The 18,179-nt window shown below is 29.0% G+C and overlaps 1 protein-coding gene across 2 annotated transcripts in view; it reads right to left on the reverse strand.

Moving 5' to 3' along the window:
• Nucleotides 1-1,466: 1,466 nt before the first annotated feature.
• The window catches only part of LOC107448365 (DNA mismatch repair protein Msh6), a gene marked incomplete at its 5' end in the record, with an annotated part of 128,773 nt that continues 112,060 nt past the window's right edge, over nucleotides 1,467-18,179 (reverse strand). For both annotated transcript variants that reach the window (XR_011638280.1, XM_071187838.1), the window contains 2 exon segments: nucleotides 1,467-1,655; nucleotides 7,089-7,156. Coding sequence is in view for 1 of the 2 variants with exons in the window: in XM_071187838.1 (XP_071043939.1) it covers nucleotides 1,607-1,655; nucleotides 7,089-7,156 (117 nt within the window).

The raw sequence follows: 18,179 nt of genomic DNA on the forward strand, positions 1-18,179 counted from the left end.
ACTAAAGGCAGAGTAGAACCAAGTCCTGAAGTCTCCAATTTAGAAATTACATTTCCTAAACATTTTAATGAAATTTTTAAAACACCTGAATGACAGGATTGGAAGAATGCTATGGATGAGGAAATCAAAGTTGTGCATGACCAGGAAGTTTAGGATTTAGTCCCTTAACCTAAAGATGTAAAAATTGTTGGCTGCAGATTGGTCTATAATGTTAAGAAAGTCGGAAAGGGCAGATTTCAAGCCAGATTAACAGCACAAGGCAATACACAAGTGAAAGGGGAATCATATGAGGCTTTTAGCCGTGTAGTGAACTTTTGTTTAATAAGATTTTTCTTAACCTTTTTTGTGTGGATGTTAAAATGGTGCCATTGTCAGCTTGATATAAAATGGGCTTACCTTTATGCCAAGCTCAATAAACAAGTCTTTTTTTGAGACAACCTCCAGGATTTGTTAATAAGGATAAATCTGACTTTGTAACTTAAAAAGGGCACTTTATGGGCTTACCAAAGTGTTAGAAAATGGTTTTTGAAAATTAAAAGTGTTCTCCTTAAACTTAGTTTTTATAAAATTTCAGTAATGTAATTGCGCTAATATGTTTAAATCTAGTGCGAATCTTTTATATGTTGAAGACATTGTAATTTTTGGAAATTTATTTTGCCATTTTTTTTTTCATAATAGGTTGGAAGATTGTAATAAAAGACTTTTTCTAAGGTAAATTTTACTAAAAGTTATTATTTTTAATTCTAAAATAAAGATCAATATGAGCTGGTTAAAGCAAGCACACCCTTACTTTTAAATGTAATAAAAATGTGGATACTAAGCTTATCAATCAAATCTGCCAAATGATTTAGAATGCATAGTTCACTTTAAGATACGATGGAATTGCATATGGCAGGAAAATTAACAATGGGGAAAGCAAGGACAGATAGCTATAGTAATCTAGAAAATTTTAAAGATTCAGGTGATAAATGCTGGATCAGTGCACTATATTAAGTTTTCAAAAATTATTTATGATTGAGTATTTAAGTATTCTAAACTAAAATTGTACCTTTTCTTGTTTGAGGAACTTACGATCCTCAAGACTTAGGCATATGATTGCCCTTGAGTAAAGTACTTGAATAAAGAAAAATAAGCTTATAGATAGAATCGTGCAATCTAAAAGCATTAAACTGAAACCTTGAAGTTTGTCAAGCATCTTTTTAAATTTCCTAGTAATTTTTATATTATAAGAAGAACCCAAAGATAAGATTTTAGGTCTAAATGAAGCAAAAAATGTTTAAACTGAAAAAGAAAATTGTGCATATAGGGACAAATTAAAAACCAGATTTTGTCTATCATTAATCTGTTGACCTCTCTGAAGTTAGTTGTGACTTTGCTTGGGTGCAACCATATTGAATAAATTGAATAAATGTTCAGGTTATATCCAGAAATCAATAGTCTTTAATGATGACATAATATAGAAGAAGTCTATTCCTACTGACTTTATTGAAAAATTTACAGTATGACTATGACAATAGAAACTGAAAAACACGAATCTTCATGTGAAATTTACAATATTCAGTACAAAAAGGCATAAAATATTATGCTATACATACAAATCTTATCTTCACAAAGCTTTGATTATTTCCTCAGCAGACTTTACAGCCATAAGATTTCTATAAGACAAAAGAAGCATTTTTGTTAGTGGCATGGACACATAGTGACTTTTTAATGTAAATATATATAATTGATTCGTAATTTTTTCATCTAATTAATGAAATTAGTTTTTTCAGGTTAAAAATTAATACATTATATTAAGAAATTTTTTTGACATACAATAGAATCTTAGTAATGGAAGTAAACAAAATCTACTTTAGATGATTATAGATTGTTGCGTTGAATTGTGGAGAAAAACATTTTCCAGAGGAGGGATAAGTGATGTCCAGGGATACAACATTGTAAAATTGTTATCTCATTTAAAAGAAATGTAATTACACTTATAAAAACTAATTGAACTTATTTTGATCATTCATTATTGTCATTAATATTATTTAAGGCCAGGAAGAGCAATAAAAGGTTAGAGAAGAGAGAATAATATGAGGATAAAAAGATATAAACATGGGGAAGAAGAAATGTCTTTTATCACGTAATACAAATAGTATATTTTAAAATAAATTAACTGTAATGTTCTCCAATGAAAGTAAAAAAAGATAAAATATTTTATCGAGCAACATAAATGCAAATTAAATATTTTAATTAAATAAATTGTATGGCATCTAAATTGCAATAAGCTACTTCCCAAATTGCTTAAAATAACATAATTTATTCTACACTGATTCTGTTTAAATTTTCCATCAGAAAGAGAAAAATAAAGCCTATCCCCCATAAAGGCAATGTAGAAATAAAAACCACGAATGCTTTTATTCTTTACAAAACAATTAAGAAACATTAAAGATATAAGAACTGTTCAAGGAGACTTCTAAGTGTGCAAGAATTCTTCCATTTATAATTGTATTACAACTACATTTCATTTCCAGTTCACTTCTTCCCTAACATTTGAGATGTGAGGTTAAAAATTTTACTTCTCCTGTTTTAAATAAAATATTTGTTAAACTGTTTTTTTTTAGTAATTTGTTAAAATCACATGTATCTTGTACATTTTTTGGAGGCATACAGACGAGATTTTGAGAGCCTAATTTTTTAAATTAAGTTTTCTATTGGAATAAGCTTAAAATCAAAATAATGTCGGTTTTGTCAACTTCTTCTAAAAGGAAAAGTGGGAATGCCGATAGGTAGAGCGAAAGCTTCTGTTACTCATATACATACAAACTTTTGTCAATATGAGAACTGTTTTTGATGTAGAAGACATAAATTCAAGAGTTCAGCACTTAGAATCATCATTTAACGACTATTTAAATTATGATAGTCGGCTTTCCGAAAACCAATTCGATCTCGCTCTAGTAGAAGAAGAGTATGGATACGAAAGTGGTCTTGACCTGCACATTGAAAGATAGTGAGCAAAAGGCACTCCCTGAATATTCTACGCTGGAAACAATTTCTTCTTCTTTGGAAATTTTTTTATTACAACTTACTCAGCAGCAAAGAAGTTAAGCTGATTTAGTTATTCTAAATAGTCAGGCTTCTTACCCCAGAGAGTTAAATTTTTTGCTTCTTACTTGGACTGGAATAGTTTTAAGGATTTATATGTTTCTACAATTCACAATAATCAAGTATTATCTAAAATTCAGAAGTTTAAATTTTTTGAAGTTTAAGTTGATAGGAGATTCTGCTCGTGTTATTAGACACATTCCTGTGTCAGAAGAAACTTATGAAGAGGCTTGGAAGAAAGTGATAGCACGATTTGACAAATAGAAAGTAATTGTTTCATCCCTGTCTACTCCTAATGAAAGGGAATTAAGAACATTAGCATACACATCTCAGATAAAATTATTAGAGGTTTTAAAACTATTGATGAAAAAGCCGTATTGGACATTTGGCTTATTTTTATTTTACTTTAAATAAGTGCAAAAAATTCAAAACTCCTTCAGTTTTGCATGGAAAGAATTTGGTTGAAAAGAAGCAATTGTGTTTCAACTGTTTTTCTGATCAACATTCAGTTTATGAATGTACATTGATTTACAAATGTGCAATATGTAAAAGAAAGGTAAATTTAATATTTATCTTCATGAAACTATATTAAGTCATGCAGTTACACCAAAAAACAGAACCCGCGAAAGAAGATACATAAACTGTGATAAGTTCTAACAGTACAGTGTAAAATTTGAAATCAACCTTACATCCTACAGCCCAAGTCTATGCCACAGACTCTGCAGGAAACGAACATTTATATCACAGCGTTGTTGTGAACAATTGAATTTATAACATAAAAACGTGCGATTCTTAGCAAAGGGAATCGAAGTAACAGATGCAGGTACTATAAAAGAGTTTGTAAATTTAGATTTATTGTCTACGATTATGATTTGATAACTATAAAATCTTATGTTTTAAGTAAACTTACTGCTTGCTTACCACATGAACAAATAATTGAAAATTTATATTTTATTAAATGCAAGTTAGCTGATCCAAATTTTTCTAAAGCTAAATATATTGATGTAATTATAGGATGTGATTATTTTTTGGAGTTAATTCGTAATTTGCTAATTTTAAATGATAAACAAGCTGTAGACCAAAATTCTTTATTTGGTTGGATAATTTGTTATGAAATGTCCCATTCTCATAGTAGTTGACATTCTAATTTATGTATTCATAATTTTTCCAAAGTGTTTTCAAGAATCTGAAGAGATTCCAATTTATGATTAAAAGTGTTTTGGATACTAATGAAGAGTTTTGTGAAAATCATTTTTAAGAAAATTATGTTTTTAATAGTAATGGTCGTTTTGTTGCTTAATAGCCATTTATAAAATCCACAGATTCATTAGGTGAATCTAAATCTGCAGCAGTTAATAGAAAGTTGAATATGAAAAGAGAATTTCTCTGGGATCCAGAATTTGAAATTCAAGATAAGAAATTTATGATTGAATATTTGGAATTAGGTCATATGATGGAAGAAAAGAATAAGGATCTTTCTCCAGACAATTCTAAATCATTTTATTTACAGCATCATGGAATTATGGAGTCTTCCAGTACAACTTCAAAATTTAGAGAAGTGTTTGATGGTTCTTGCCATTTATCTACACAAGTTTCATTAAATTCTTTATTGGGTACTGGTTATGTTGTGCTGAGATATTTATTTTCTATTCTTTTCTTCAAAATTCATGAAATTTCCGTTTCTTTTGATATTGAGAAAATGTATAGACAAATATTAATTCCCCAGCTCAATCAAAATTATCAAAGAATGGTCTGGAGAAATGATTTTGAATCAAAAATAAATGTGTATAAATTGTGTACTGTAACTTATGGTACTTCTTCAGCACCAGTTTAAGCTACCAGATTTTTGCATCAAATTGCTATTGATAATACAATTGAAAAATCTTAATGTTTCTGATATTTATTGATCTAAACTCAATGAAGTGTTAGAATCTAGGGGTTTTCACTTAAGAAAGTGACATTCAAATTGTAAACAATTAATAGAGCAAATTTCTAGAAAACAAAAATTAATAATTTGTTACAGACATTAGAGCAGATAATTTTATTAAAGTATTAGGTCTTCAATGGGACTCAAATTCAGATAATTTTATTATTAAAGTTGATTTTAATTTTGGAACCTCCCTTAACCAAACGAAATATTCTTTCTCACTCATCATGTTTATTTGACCATTGGGATTATTATCTCCCTGTATATTTCTAATTAAGATTTTTAATCAATAACTTTGGCTTGAAAAACTTAATTGGGATAATTTATCTTCTGATTTGCATGAAAAGTGAGTTAAATTAGAAGGATTTACTTGTATTCAAATTAAAATACCTAGATGATTACATATTTGTAGTGATGATATTGAGTTACATGGGGTTAGTGATTCCTCAGAGCTTGCATATGCAGCTGTAATGTATTGCAGGCAAAAGGATAAATATAATTATGATATTAAAATAATAAGTTAAAATTTAATTTATATATAGGAAATAACAATATAAAACATTGTCATAAATGCATTAAAATAAAAAATTCTGTATACTTTATCTGAAAATCTATGATCATAATAGTATTCCACATACAATTTGCGATTTTGTTATATAGTATGTAACTACAATAGGAAATAATTTGAAATCACTTTTGTTACTTCCATCTGCAGAAATTAAAAATACACTATTCTTTAAAAAAAATCTGAAACTGTTATTTTTGAGTTCTTGCCATCTCTCCAACATTGTCTGCTGTTTTGGTTCCAGCATAGTCAAATTCTTTAGCGATTTTGTTGTTAGGAGGCGATTCCAAAGGAGATGCCCCACTTTTGTTACTTCCATCTGCAGAAATTAAAAATACACTATTCTTTAAAAAATCTAAAACTGTTATTTTTGAGTTCTTGCCATCTCTCCAACATTGTCTGCTGTTTTGGTTCTAGCATAGTCATATTCTTTAGCGATTTTGTTGTTAGGAGGCAATTCCAAAGGAGATGCCCAACGTAATCAGAAACATTAATGGGGATATAATACACTGCAATAAATTAAGTAAATAATACTTCTGCTTGAATGACATTTAAACAATCTTTTTATGCCACAAATTCAACAGTGTTTTTTTTAATTTTCAGCGCGAATTTGTGCTTTATCCAAATGTTTTGAGCGTTTTATGTTCTGCGAAATATCACTTTTTTTAAACTTTTGTGCATTATTGAAAAATCAAACGAACACAATATGCAGACCGCATAATTTTTTTTAGATGAAATAATCCCTGGAAATTTGTCAGAATAGGATAAATTAAGAGAAGTTAAATATTCTTTAAACTTTTTTACCCAACATAATTTCATGTGAAGAAACAAGAATTATCAACCTCAACCAACAACAAACTTAAGAATCAGAGTTTCTGAAATACTTTATTCTGCTCCACAACGCAAAAGGATTTATAAAATTTCTCAGCAATTGCGACAAATGCCCTTTGTCTTAAAAGCAGGCAACCAGAAACAATATTCTCAATTACTAAAAGGTTTCTGCTAAGTCAGCACCAAACATGTAGTCGCAGCAAAATAGAACTTCTGAATGGTCAAGATGAGCAACTCGGCATCACAGCTCACACCATGTCTAGTTTTGGAGAAATTAAACTATAAACAGGCTAAAATTTTGTATAGAGTTGAAATCGACGAAAAAAACTGGATATTTTGGACGGGATTCCGAAGTATGAAATAATATATTAAAAAGCAGAGTTTCTTGTTAAACACTGGGGGATTGGCATGTCTGGAAATTGATATTAAATATTATTAATATACTTTTCAGTTTGAAACTTTTTCCCGTGTAGGAATATTGAAACTGTAAATTTCATTTTTCACTCCACTTTAACATGCTGTCTTGATAAAAAAAGTTAAATTTTTGTTTAACTACCTAAGAATTAAACACCAATAAGATTGCTTATAATGAGTTAACTACCCGTTTATATATTTTCTGTAATATGTATCATCACTATTAAGACATAACAATAATAAAATAAGTAGTAGAGAACAAACCTGATGTATTTTGAAATTCTAGCACCACAATCCATTTGCTGCGCTTTAATGAAACCTCTGCGAACACTCTAAAAAAAATTATACTGGATGAGAAAACCAAATCTTTAGTTAAACTATTAATTAAATATTATGTATTGTGTAAAAAATATTGCTCTTAAGTAACAAGTGAGTAGTTAAATAGTAATATTGTCTAATTAGTTTTAAAATATATGCAAGGAAGAAAAAGGAAATCCAAAACAAGTGAAAAAGAACTATATTTTAAGAAAGGCACTTGTTCTTTTTTCAAAACATAAAAATCAATAATTTAAGCAAATTACCATTAACTTGTGTATTCCTTAAAACATTTTGCTATGCTATACATCACTTAACAACAATCTTGCACTATATCAACATTTTTGGACCATATTCAATTAGAGTTATTTTGATTAATCTCAATGATTTATTTCCTATTTTGTTAATTCAGTAATCAAGCATTGACAAGAAATGTAAGTAAAAGTTTCTGAATGATGAGGCCTTTAAAAATCAACAACACAAAATTTTAAAGTTTATTTTAACATTTTTTCATTTAGATCATAGCTTTAGACATGATTTCTGCTTTTAGCACAATAGTATAATAAAAAGCGATAAAATTTGTGATTTATTCTATTTAAATTTTTCATCTCATTTAAGGAAAGAAAAGTGAAAACAAGTCTAAAAAGTTAAAATAAAAAAAACTTTTAATGTTTTTAAATATTTACCTATATAACCAGTAAAACTTTGTAAAGTTATTACCAAGCATAATGGCATGAAAACAAGTTATGTATTGGATTCTATTTACTTTATACACTATAGAACTGAAATGTAAGTAGTGTGGGTCTTGCAAGATGATTTTTGTCCCAATAATAATTCTATGTGACTATTGAGCGATTCGAGGAAGAAATTTTAATGAAAGTTTTTTTTTTAAAAATATGATCTTTTACTGTGGCAGATTTAGCTGTAAAGAAAGCTTTGTTTAACTAAGACCAGTAATTTTATCGATTTCTGCAGGGTGGCCACTCAAATCAGATTTCAAATTTCCCTGATTTTTCAAGGTAAAAATCTTAAAATTTCCAGGTCTGTATTTTTCTTTCTTTCTTATAAAGTGTAGGATGTGTACAAGAAAAGTGTCTATATTATAAAATATTTTTTTCAAAATGTCATTTTTTAAACATACCATCTTGAAAAAATAATTTATTTTCACAATTTGGCAAGATTTCTTATTTATTTCTTAATGTTTTGGTACAACATTAATTTTTAAGAAATTAAGACATTTGTAGAAAGTATGTTTAGCTTGTAGAATATATTGTTTTTATTGAATAAATTTTTTTCATGTGTTACTTTAAGTAGTTTTTGCTCAAAGTGTACCTAGCAAATGGCAAAAACAGAATGACTAATAAAACTTTGGATAAGTTTTGTTTGATATATTTTCATCAAGCAAAGGAAAAACGTTCCAGGTGATTAAATATCAATAAATTTTTATAGTTACAATGGCTCTCAAAAGTGTTCGCTCACTTTTTATAACTTTTATTGAAATAGGAAATAAAAATTCATTAATTAAAATTCATATTTCAGAATGGGTATTTGATACTAAGATGTATAATCTATTCTTAGCAAAACTGCTAATAATATTTTAGTTCAATACTTAGTAAATCAAAGCAAAAGTTCATTTTTAAGATATCAATAATCAAATAGTAACAAAAATTTTACCTCACGAAAGTCATCGTAGACTTAAATGTTTTCGGATTTCAGAATTAAAATTATCGTCAATTACTTTAATTTTTTTTATTTAATTATTTTTCCTTTTATTTATTTATTTGTAATTTAGTACCAAACTTATGATAGCAAAATTATATTTTAACTTTTGCTTGTTATGTCTGTAATACTTGATTTTATCATTTTAAAACGGCTCATGGTTGTAATAAAATAATAAACCAAATTTGAAAGTTGATTATTTGTCATAATAAGAGATAAATCAGTAATGAATATTGCTAAATTAGTTTATCGTGTGCTATTGCATTGAAATATGTGATAAAATGCTTAAAAGAAGGACTTTATATCAAAGATTAAAATTACAAAATTTGTGGAAAAATTCATAAATTAACAATTGAGTGCTGTAAAAGTCTCAATTTAATAAAAAATATTCTGTTCGAATTTCACCCAACAAAAAAAAAACTAGTTACATTTATTTACAAACTTATGAAAGTTATTGTAGATGCGAAAGGAAACTCTACTAAATGTTAATGTAACGAAAATTAGAATATTTACTAATAGGCAGAGATTTTTTTGAAAGTGTACAATGAATTTTTTTGGATAAAGTTTTCGTTACTTTTCGATGATTGATTTCTTTAAAATAAACTTTTGCTTTTTTTAAAAATATTCTATAGAGTTTTGCTAAGAATCGAATATATTTTTTATTATTAAATATTCATTATCATATTTTCTTTAAACCAATATCTCAAGTAAAATTTTTAAATAATGTTGTTTTGAATCAGCATTATTATTTTAAGACATTCAGTATACAAAAATAAACGTCACACATGCAAAATTGTCTAATTTTTTGTTGTATACTCTATAGACAAAAAAAATAGATAAAATTCTTTAAATTTTATACTTATTTTTTTATTTTATTTGAAATTAAAATATTTAAAGAATTCCAATCTAACCACATGGGTTTCGATTGGATATATATATATATATATATGTGTGTGTGGAGCTGTTGTTTCAATGTCATAGTGTAATAGCTGCGAATATCACGTAATACTTTAAGATAGTTGCATCATCCTTTTTGTCATTGAGAGGTGCCAGTCCCAAATTTATAATTAACTCTGAACTTCTTGGATAGAACAATTTAATTTCTTATTCACATGCATTTTGGAGATAGTGCGAGAAGGCAGCTCTCACTAACCATGTCACTTCTAAATTTAAACGTATTTCCTCTTCTTTGTATTAAATGTTATGTTTGAATGTTAAATTATTGTTGTTATTTCATCTTATGCTGCACTAACTCCCACAAATAATGTGGGCTTGCGTCCGAGATTTGAATGTCGAGCGAAAAAATTTCTGAACTTTGAAATCCTGCGAAGGGGACTTTAGCCAAACAACTTCGAAATCCTGAGCAAGGGATTTTTCAGCTAAATAACTTTTGAAATCCCAAGAAGGGGATATTCACCGAATTGTGAAGAAAAAAAAGTGAAATTCTACTCTCATGTAGTAGCTGTAGATTTTGTTCCTGTTTTAAATCACGTGTAGGGGAATCCCCGAATTCTACGCTCGTGAAGGAGCGGAAACTTAAATTAACTTTCACTCGAATGTTGTTCCTGTTTTAAAATTCCGTCTTGAATCTGCAGAGAAGGGCAGTTGGAATCCACGAATTTTCCGGAGCAGTAGTGATCAGCAGCGGAGAAGTGCAGCAAAAAATCAGTGAGCGAAGAAAAGCAGCAGCAGAGACATTTGAACTCTCCGAAATCAGCAATAACTGAATCTGTCGTGAAGGACAGCAGCAATAACTGGAATTGATCCAGAAACCTTCCAAAACCATTGGAATATTCAGTGCAAATCAGAAGGGCAGTCTACTTTTCCGGGAAGTGCAGTTGTGAAATCCTTGGATACGAAAAGGGATACGAATCTGGTCTGAATCAACGAAATATTAGATTACCATTGAGAGTCTCTTCAATCAAGGTAGGAAATTTTCAATTTCAAAAATGCATAAAAATTCAAAGAAAGAAGATCTAGTAAAAGTAATAGAGGAAATAGGATGCAATAACAGACAGCAGCGATAATATTGTTAAATTAAAAGAGAAAATTGAATCTACCAAAATTTGATAACTAATGCCGTAGAAGAAAGAGTACAAACAGCAGACAGGGAACTTAAACAAAGCAAAATTAAAAAATTTAAAATTAGAGACTTGAGAAAGAAATGCTTTTATTAGAGGTGAAAAACAAAGCATCTGAAATCCTCCTAAAACAATAAATGACACACCTGAAACAAACATTGAGAATCTAATTCATAGAATTAAAACTATATTTCTTCCAGTTCCATCGAAACCTGAAAATTTTAATCATTTTTTTTCATCGTTGGAAAGAGCTTTTGCTACGAAAAACATAAATCAGGGGCTTAAAGCCGAAATCTTAAATAATATGCTAGGTGAAAAAGCAAACAGCATCTTGTTATACATTGAAGATGATGACTTTAAAAACTATGAAAAATTAAAAGCTTTAATAGTGCGCGATTTTCAACAAACTTCCCAATAATGTTTGAATAACTTCAAAAATGCCTCAAAATTTAAAGAAGAAACATATATTTAATTTGCTACTCCGCTTAAATTCACATTTCGAGTACTATTGCAAATTACGTAAAGTTGAAACATTTAACCCACTGGCGGTTAAGGAAATGGGCAAAATTGGGAGAATGTTTCTCCCCTACACACAGTTCCCCTATCAGTTAACATGGGAAAACCGGTTTTGCTATGCAGAAAAGACTGCAGGTTGAAATGCGACTTTTTACGTGCAGAACCATCAGTGGGTTAAATCATTATGCAACTTAATCATATCCGATAAAATAATTGAGACATTAAATTAAGACATGGGCAGTCATATTCTAATCCGCCAGGAAGAAAATTGGTTTAATCCCGTCGAGTTAGCTTGAGAGTAAGACATTTACATTACGTCGAAAAATATGCCACACAGAGAAGTTTTCAATACCCATAAACATGGGGAGAGCACTTTCTTTCGAAGCGAGAAAAAATATTTCAGAAAAAACCACCCAGATCATTTTTCTCAAGCGATAGATAAACAAAATAGAGAGGAGAGACAATGCTATGTTTGTGGGGAAATTAATCACTTTGCACGCCAATGCTCGAAAAGATTGAATAAAACATGATTCCAGAAGCGATAAATCAGAAAGAAAAAATACCCCTTCCAGTGATAACTTAAAAAATAAAAGCTTTAGTGTTAATTCCTGCAGATCATCTGGAGAAAATAATTTTAAGCACGAGTTGAAGTATGCTCAGATTTATTTGAATAATAATATCCCAGTGAATGCCATTATTGATTCTGGGGCTGAAATATCGGTGATTAATTCAAACAAAATAAAAATAAAAGATTTTCCCCAATCTAATGTAATGCTGATGTCATGTTTTGGGGATAAACGGAAAGCGAAACTTATACAGATTAAAATGTCTATAAATCCTTATACGTCAGGGTTGAAGGTCAGCGCCGCCATTAGTGATCATCTTGAAGTAGAAGCGATCCTAACCTCAACCATTTACGACCAATTAATAAATCTAGGTCAGCTTTCTTTAAGTGTAAATACTCAAATTGTTCTGAGAGTGCAGATCTTTATGAGTGTTCTTGTTTCAATATTAATGACTCTTGCGCTTGTGAATGTTATTAATTTAATATCAACAATGTGTATAGTAATGATGAACTTGATTTATCACATGTTAATGACTTTTGTATTAGAAATGAACTGTCAGCGTTTTTGAAATTGCAAACCAAACAAAATTAAAGACACTAAGTTAACAATGAAACTCATTTTAAAAGATGAAATCCCAGTATGTCAAAGAGCTAGACGTTTATCTTTTTCTGAGAAACAAAAAGTAAATGCTCAGATATCTGAATGGTTAAAAACAGATATAATCAGAGAGAGTTGCTCTGATTATTGCTCCCCAATAGTTCTTTGCAAAAAGAAAGATAATAGTCTAAGATTATGCATAGATTACTGGAAATTAAATTAAAAAACAATTAAAGATAGATACCCCTTACCTCTAATTGAAGATGTGTTAAACCAATTACAGGGTTCTAAAATATGTAGCAAAATTGATCTCAGAAACGGGTTTTTCCATATAGACGTGAACGAGGATAGTAAAAAGTATACCTCATTTGTGACACCTGATGGGCAGTATGAGTTTAATAAAGTGCCATTTGGATTGTGTAATAGCCCTAGTACATTCCAGAGGTACATTAATTATGTGTTTTGTGATCTTCTTAGAGAAGGTGTTGTTGTCATTTTTATAGATGATATTTTTATACCCGCAGAAAGTGAATTAGACGCACTGAATAGGTTAACGAAAGTATTACAAACTGCATACGAATATGGGTTGGAACTTAATTTAAAGAAATGCCAATTTTTGATGTCTAAAATTAACTTTTTGGGTTATATTATTGAGAACGGTACCATTAAACCCTCTTCCGAAAAAACATTAGCTGTTCAAAATTTTCCTGTACCTAAATCTACTAAACAGGTGCAGAGTTTCCTTATTTTAACCGGATACTTTAGAAAGTTTATTCTTAACTATGCTTAAATTGCTAAACCATCAAGTGATTTACTTCGTAATGACAGTGTATTTTATTTTGGCCCAGGACAACAAACACCATTTTAAACTTTAAAACAAAAACTTTCTGAAAATCCAGTACTAAACATTTTTAAACAAGGAGCAAAGCTTGAGTTGCATACCAATGCAAGTAAATCTGGGTATGGTGCTATTCTTTTTCAGCAATCTGATGATAACAAATTACACCCAATACACTACATGAGTAAAAAAAGCGACTCCTCAAGAGGAGAATTATTCAAGTTATGAACTTGAAGTATTGGCTATAATTGAGGGTTTGAAAAAATTTCGAAATTATTTGGTGGGAAATAAATCTAAACTTGTAACAGAATGTTCAGCTTTCCAAAAGACTATGAGTAAAAAACAATTAACTCCCAAAATTGCTAGGTGGGCATTATTTTTGGAAGAATTTCACTATGAAATTGTACATCGCCCAGGTAAACAAATGAAACATGTTGATTGTATAAGTAGATATCTTATTATGCATATTACTTGTGACGAACTAACCTGTAAAATTGTTACTAACCAGATAAATGAGGAATATATTAACTCTATTAAAAAACTTTTGGAAAATAAATCAATTGAAGTTTTTGTCGTAAAAATTAATGTTTTATATAAACTTGAGAATGATACTTATTTGTTAGTGGTTCCACAACAAATGAAAACTGACATTACCAAATCTACACATGCTAATGGTCATTTTGGCGTAACTAAAACTCTTGATGTACTTAAACAAAACTATTATTTTCCAGATATGAAGAAATGTGTTGAAAATGTTGTAAGTAATAGTGTCGAGTGTATATTAGTAAATAGGAAGGCAGGAAAAAAAGAAGGGTTTTTGAAACTAATTCCTAAAAATAATATTCCCTTAGATACTTACCATATTGATTTCATTGGTCCAATGCCTTCAACTAATAAAAACTATAAACATATTTTCACCGTGGTAGATGCGTTTACCAAGTTTGTTTGGTTCTACCCAACGAAATCTACGTCAAGTCTAGAGGCAATAGATAAGTTAAAAGCTCAACAGATAACTTTTGGAAATCTCACGAATAATTACTGACAGATGTACTGCGTTTACTTCATCAGATTTTGAGACTTATTGCCAAGATGAAGGTATCGAACATGTGAAAATAACAACAGGTATTCCTCATGGTAATGGACCAGTGGAAATAATGCATAAAATCCTCATACCTATACTGGCAAAACTTTCGATTAAAGATCCTACTAAGTGGTACAAATTTGTTCCAACAGTACAGCATACCATTAATTCTTAAATTTCTCGGAGCACTCAGGTGACTCCTTTTCAACTTTTAACCAGAGTGAAAATGAAAACAAAAGAGGACTTACAAATTCAGCAAATGTTAGAGAAAGAGCACATAGAATCATTTATCCAAAATAGAGAGAAGATTTGAGAAGAAGCCAAAAAGAATATTTTGAAGATCCAAGAAGAAAACCGCAGGCAATACAATGAAGAAAGCCAACGAATATCGAGTAGGAGACTTAGTTGCAATCCAGAGAACTCAGTTTGGATCTGGTCTCAAATTAAGGTCCAAGTTCTTCGGGCCATACCAAATCACAAAAGTGAAGAAGAATGATAGATACGATGTGCTAAAAGTTGGGAATCACGATGGAACGAACAACATTTCATCTTCAGCTGACCATACGAAACTGTGGTCAGTTAATTAAAAAAAAATGTTTTTTTTTAATTTTTTATACTTTGCTTTCTCGTTCTTTTTCTTTTTTTTCAGGTAACTGTGTATGAATAAGAGGACATTTTACTGCAGGATGGCTGAACTGTGGAGCTGTTGTTTCAATGTCATAGTGTAATAGCTGCGAACATCACGTAATAGTTTAAGATAGTTGCATCATCCTTTTTGTCACTGAGAGGTGCCAGTCCCGATGGGAAACTCCCGAATTTATAATTAACTCTGAACTTACTCGATAGAACAATTTAATTTCTTATTCACATGCATTGGAGATACTGCGAGAAGGCAGCTCTCACCAACCATGTCACTTCTAAATTTAAACATATTTCCTTTTCTTTGTAATAAATTATATGCTTGAATATTACATTATTGTTGTTATTTCATCTTATGCAGCACTAACACACACACACACACACACACATATATATATATATAATTATTGGTTGGTTGGCCTATGCATTCCTTAGGTTAGCATAATTAATTGTTTTTGTTTAACAACTAGAATCTTGTTCAGTGCAAAACTAAAACACCAGGTTTCGTTTTCCTTCTTCCTACTAAACACATATGAATAAAAAATATATATATTTTATGTTTATACATCATTTAATATGTTTCCTATACATTCCTCAGTCTTTGTCAGCTTTTTAGGGTTATAGGAATAGTTTTAGAAATATCATATATGGAATGCAAACAACATTTACAAACTTTCGATATTGTGATAATTATACAATTCGAATTTTGAATCAGAAATCAAATATTTGCAAACAAAACAGTAAAATTAAATATTAATATATTAGTTCTTTAAAAAAAACTTTTTTTAATTAAAATATGTTATAATAGGTAACATAAAATTGAGAAAAATAGTATTAATGCAAATGCAACAATTGTAACAATTTGTTGACAAACATTGCTGTTAGCGATTGTAAAAAAATGTGTGATTGGTTGGTTTGCTGAAAAAAAATAATTTACAGATTTTTTTGAATAGGAGTACAAAAGCTTTCAGAAAAAGAGTGCGATATAAAATCTATTATTATTAAATTATAACTGACTAATTTTTGGAGAAATTTATAATGTTAAAAATACAAAAACATTTTGAATCATTTTGTTAAAATAGAAAAAAATTACCACTAAAGCATTGGAACAAACTTGAACTATAAATGGATTCAACCCACAGACAGAAATTAAAAACAGAAGCAAATATTCTAACCCCTTCTTCCACCTCCACTACACTTTCCTGAATTGCAGTCCCATAGTCACCATAGAGGTCAAAGGTTTCTACATTCCTTTAGCAACCACGGGAGAATTTTATGTGGCATTCTAGTTTAACAGGGTTATAATGGAGCAAATTTTGATGCAAACAAAGTAGCGTTAAGTTGATGACGTTTCAACTTTTGGTATAAAAAAAGTTGATATAATGGATGAAATAATTTGAATTAAGAAAATTTGTAAATAATTGAAATTAGTAAAATTGAAACAATATCAAAGAAAAAAATTTCCAGCTTTTCTTTAAAATTCCCTGACTTTTCCAGGTTTTTAACCAAATTTCCCTGATATTTTCAGTATAAAAAAATTTCCTGATAGTTCCAGGTGGGTGGCCACCCTGTTCTGGTATTACAATTGCATTATTTACTATATAATAGGATTTTTAGCATATGCTTTTTTTCCTCAAAACATATTATGTAAAACAGACATCTTACAGTTTCAAGAAAAAATAATATATAAATCATCTATAACTTTCCAGGAGTGATATATTGATATTAAATTTGACAGTTTCTTTCTAGGTTGAACATTTTAGCTATCTGGTATTACTCCACTCCAATATATATGTGAGTGCATACAAAAAAAAAAAAATTATATCTTATTAGCTTTGGTCTTGATAAAATTTTAAAATTGCACGAGATATTTTTTGAACTCATTATAAAACTGGTTTCCTTAAAAATAATAAAATTAAAAAATATAATTAATTATTTAATAATCAATTTAAATAATAATTTATTGTTTTAAATTATTTAATTTAATAAAGATTAAAAAAACTTGAATAATGAGGCATATTTTATTTAACTTCATACTTTTATGTAACATTTACGAGAGTTACTAATTTGTTTAAAATTTGGATTTTGTTATTTAAAATTTATTGCAGAGACTTGTAACATTTTAATGTCCTGTAATTTTTGCATTTTTATTGTTATTAATACAAATTATAAATGATTTTGAAGATTATTATTAATTTTTGTATAAAACCATCAATGAGCAAATAAGTTTTATCAAATAAAATGAACTCCAGAGATATATTCCTTAAAATGAAAACTTCAAAAAGTCCAAATAACATTTCAAAAATAATTAACATCTTCAAAAATAATCATAAGTTTCCAAACTAGAAAAATATATGATGAAATGGCAGTAGAGCCACAGAGCAGGATTTGTTCATGATGTATCAGGATTTATATGATTTTATCTCTACATAGCTAACAAATTAAATACAGTACAAAACCCGTTATCCGGAAATCAGAAAACCGGAAAACCAAAAAACCGGAATAAAATTCGATAAATTTTCCCGCCATTTTTTTCAAGAATTTTTTTTTCTCCTCATAAGATTTTAGTATTTTTCTTTCTTTTTTGAAAGATGTTTACCTTACCATCATTTCGGAAATAATCATTAGTGTATTACTTCATCGTTTTTTCTTCTTTTTAAGATTATTTCCAAAAAGTTTTTTTTTAGTTGAGTTTAACAATAAAATAAAACGGCTTTTTGCAGCGATTCAGACAACCGGAAAAATCAGTTATCCGGAATAGCGATGGTACCGATCGTTCCGGATAATCGGTTCCCTACTGTAGTACTAATATGTTGTAAGTAAAATTCTAAATAGTGTGCGGTAGTAAATAGAAAATATTTACTGTTTTTCTTAAAAAAAAAAAAAATAATAATAAATAAATTAAAAAAAATTTAAAGTTATTTTTAATCTTAATCATATATTTTTTATAGTACAATCATATAGTTTTTATCTTAAGTGTAACTCACACATACCCCCCCCCCC

Source organism: Parasteatoda tepidariorum, chromosome X1 (assembly GCF_043381705.1).
Source record: "Parasteatoda tepidariorum isolate YZ-2023 chromosome X1, CAS_Ptep_4.0, whole genome shotgun sequence".
In the NCBI taxonomy this organism is placed as follows: Eukaryota; Metazoa; Arthropoda; class Arachnida; order Araneae; family Theridiidae; genus Parasteatoda; species Parasteatoda tepidariorum.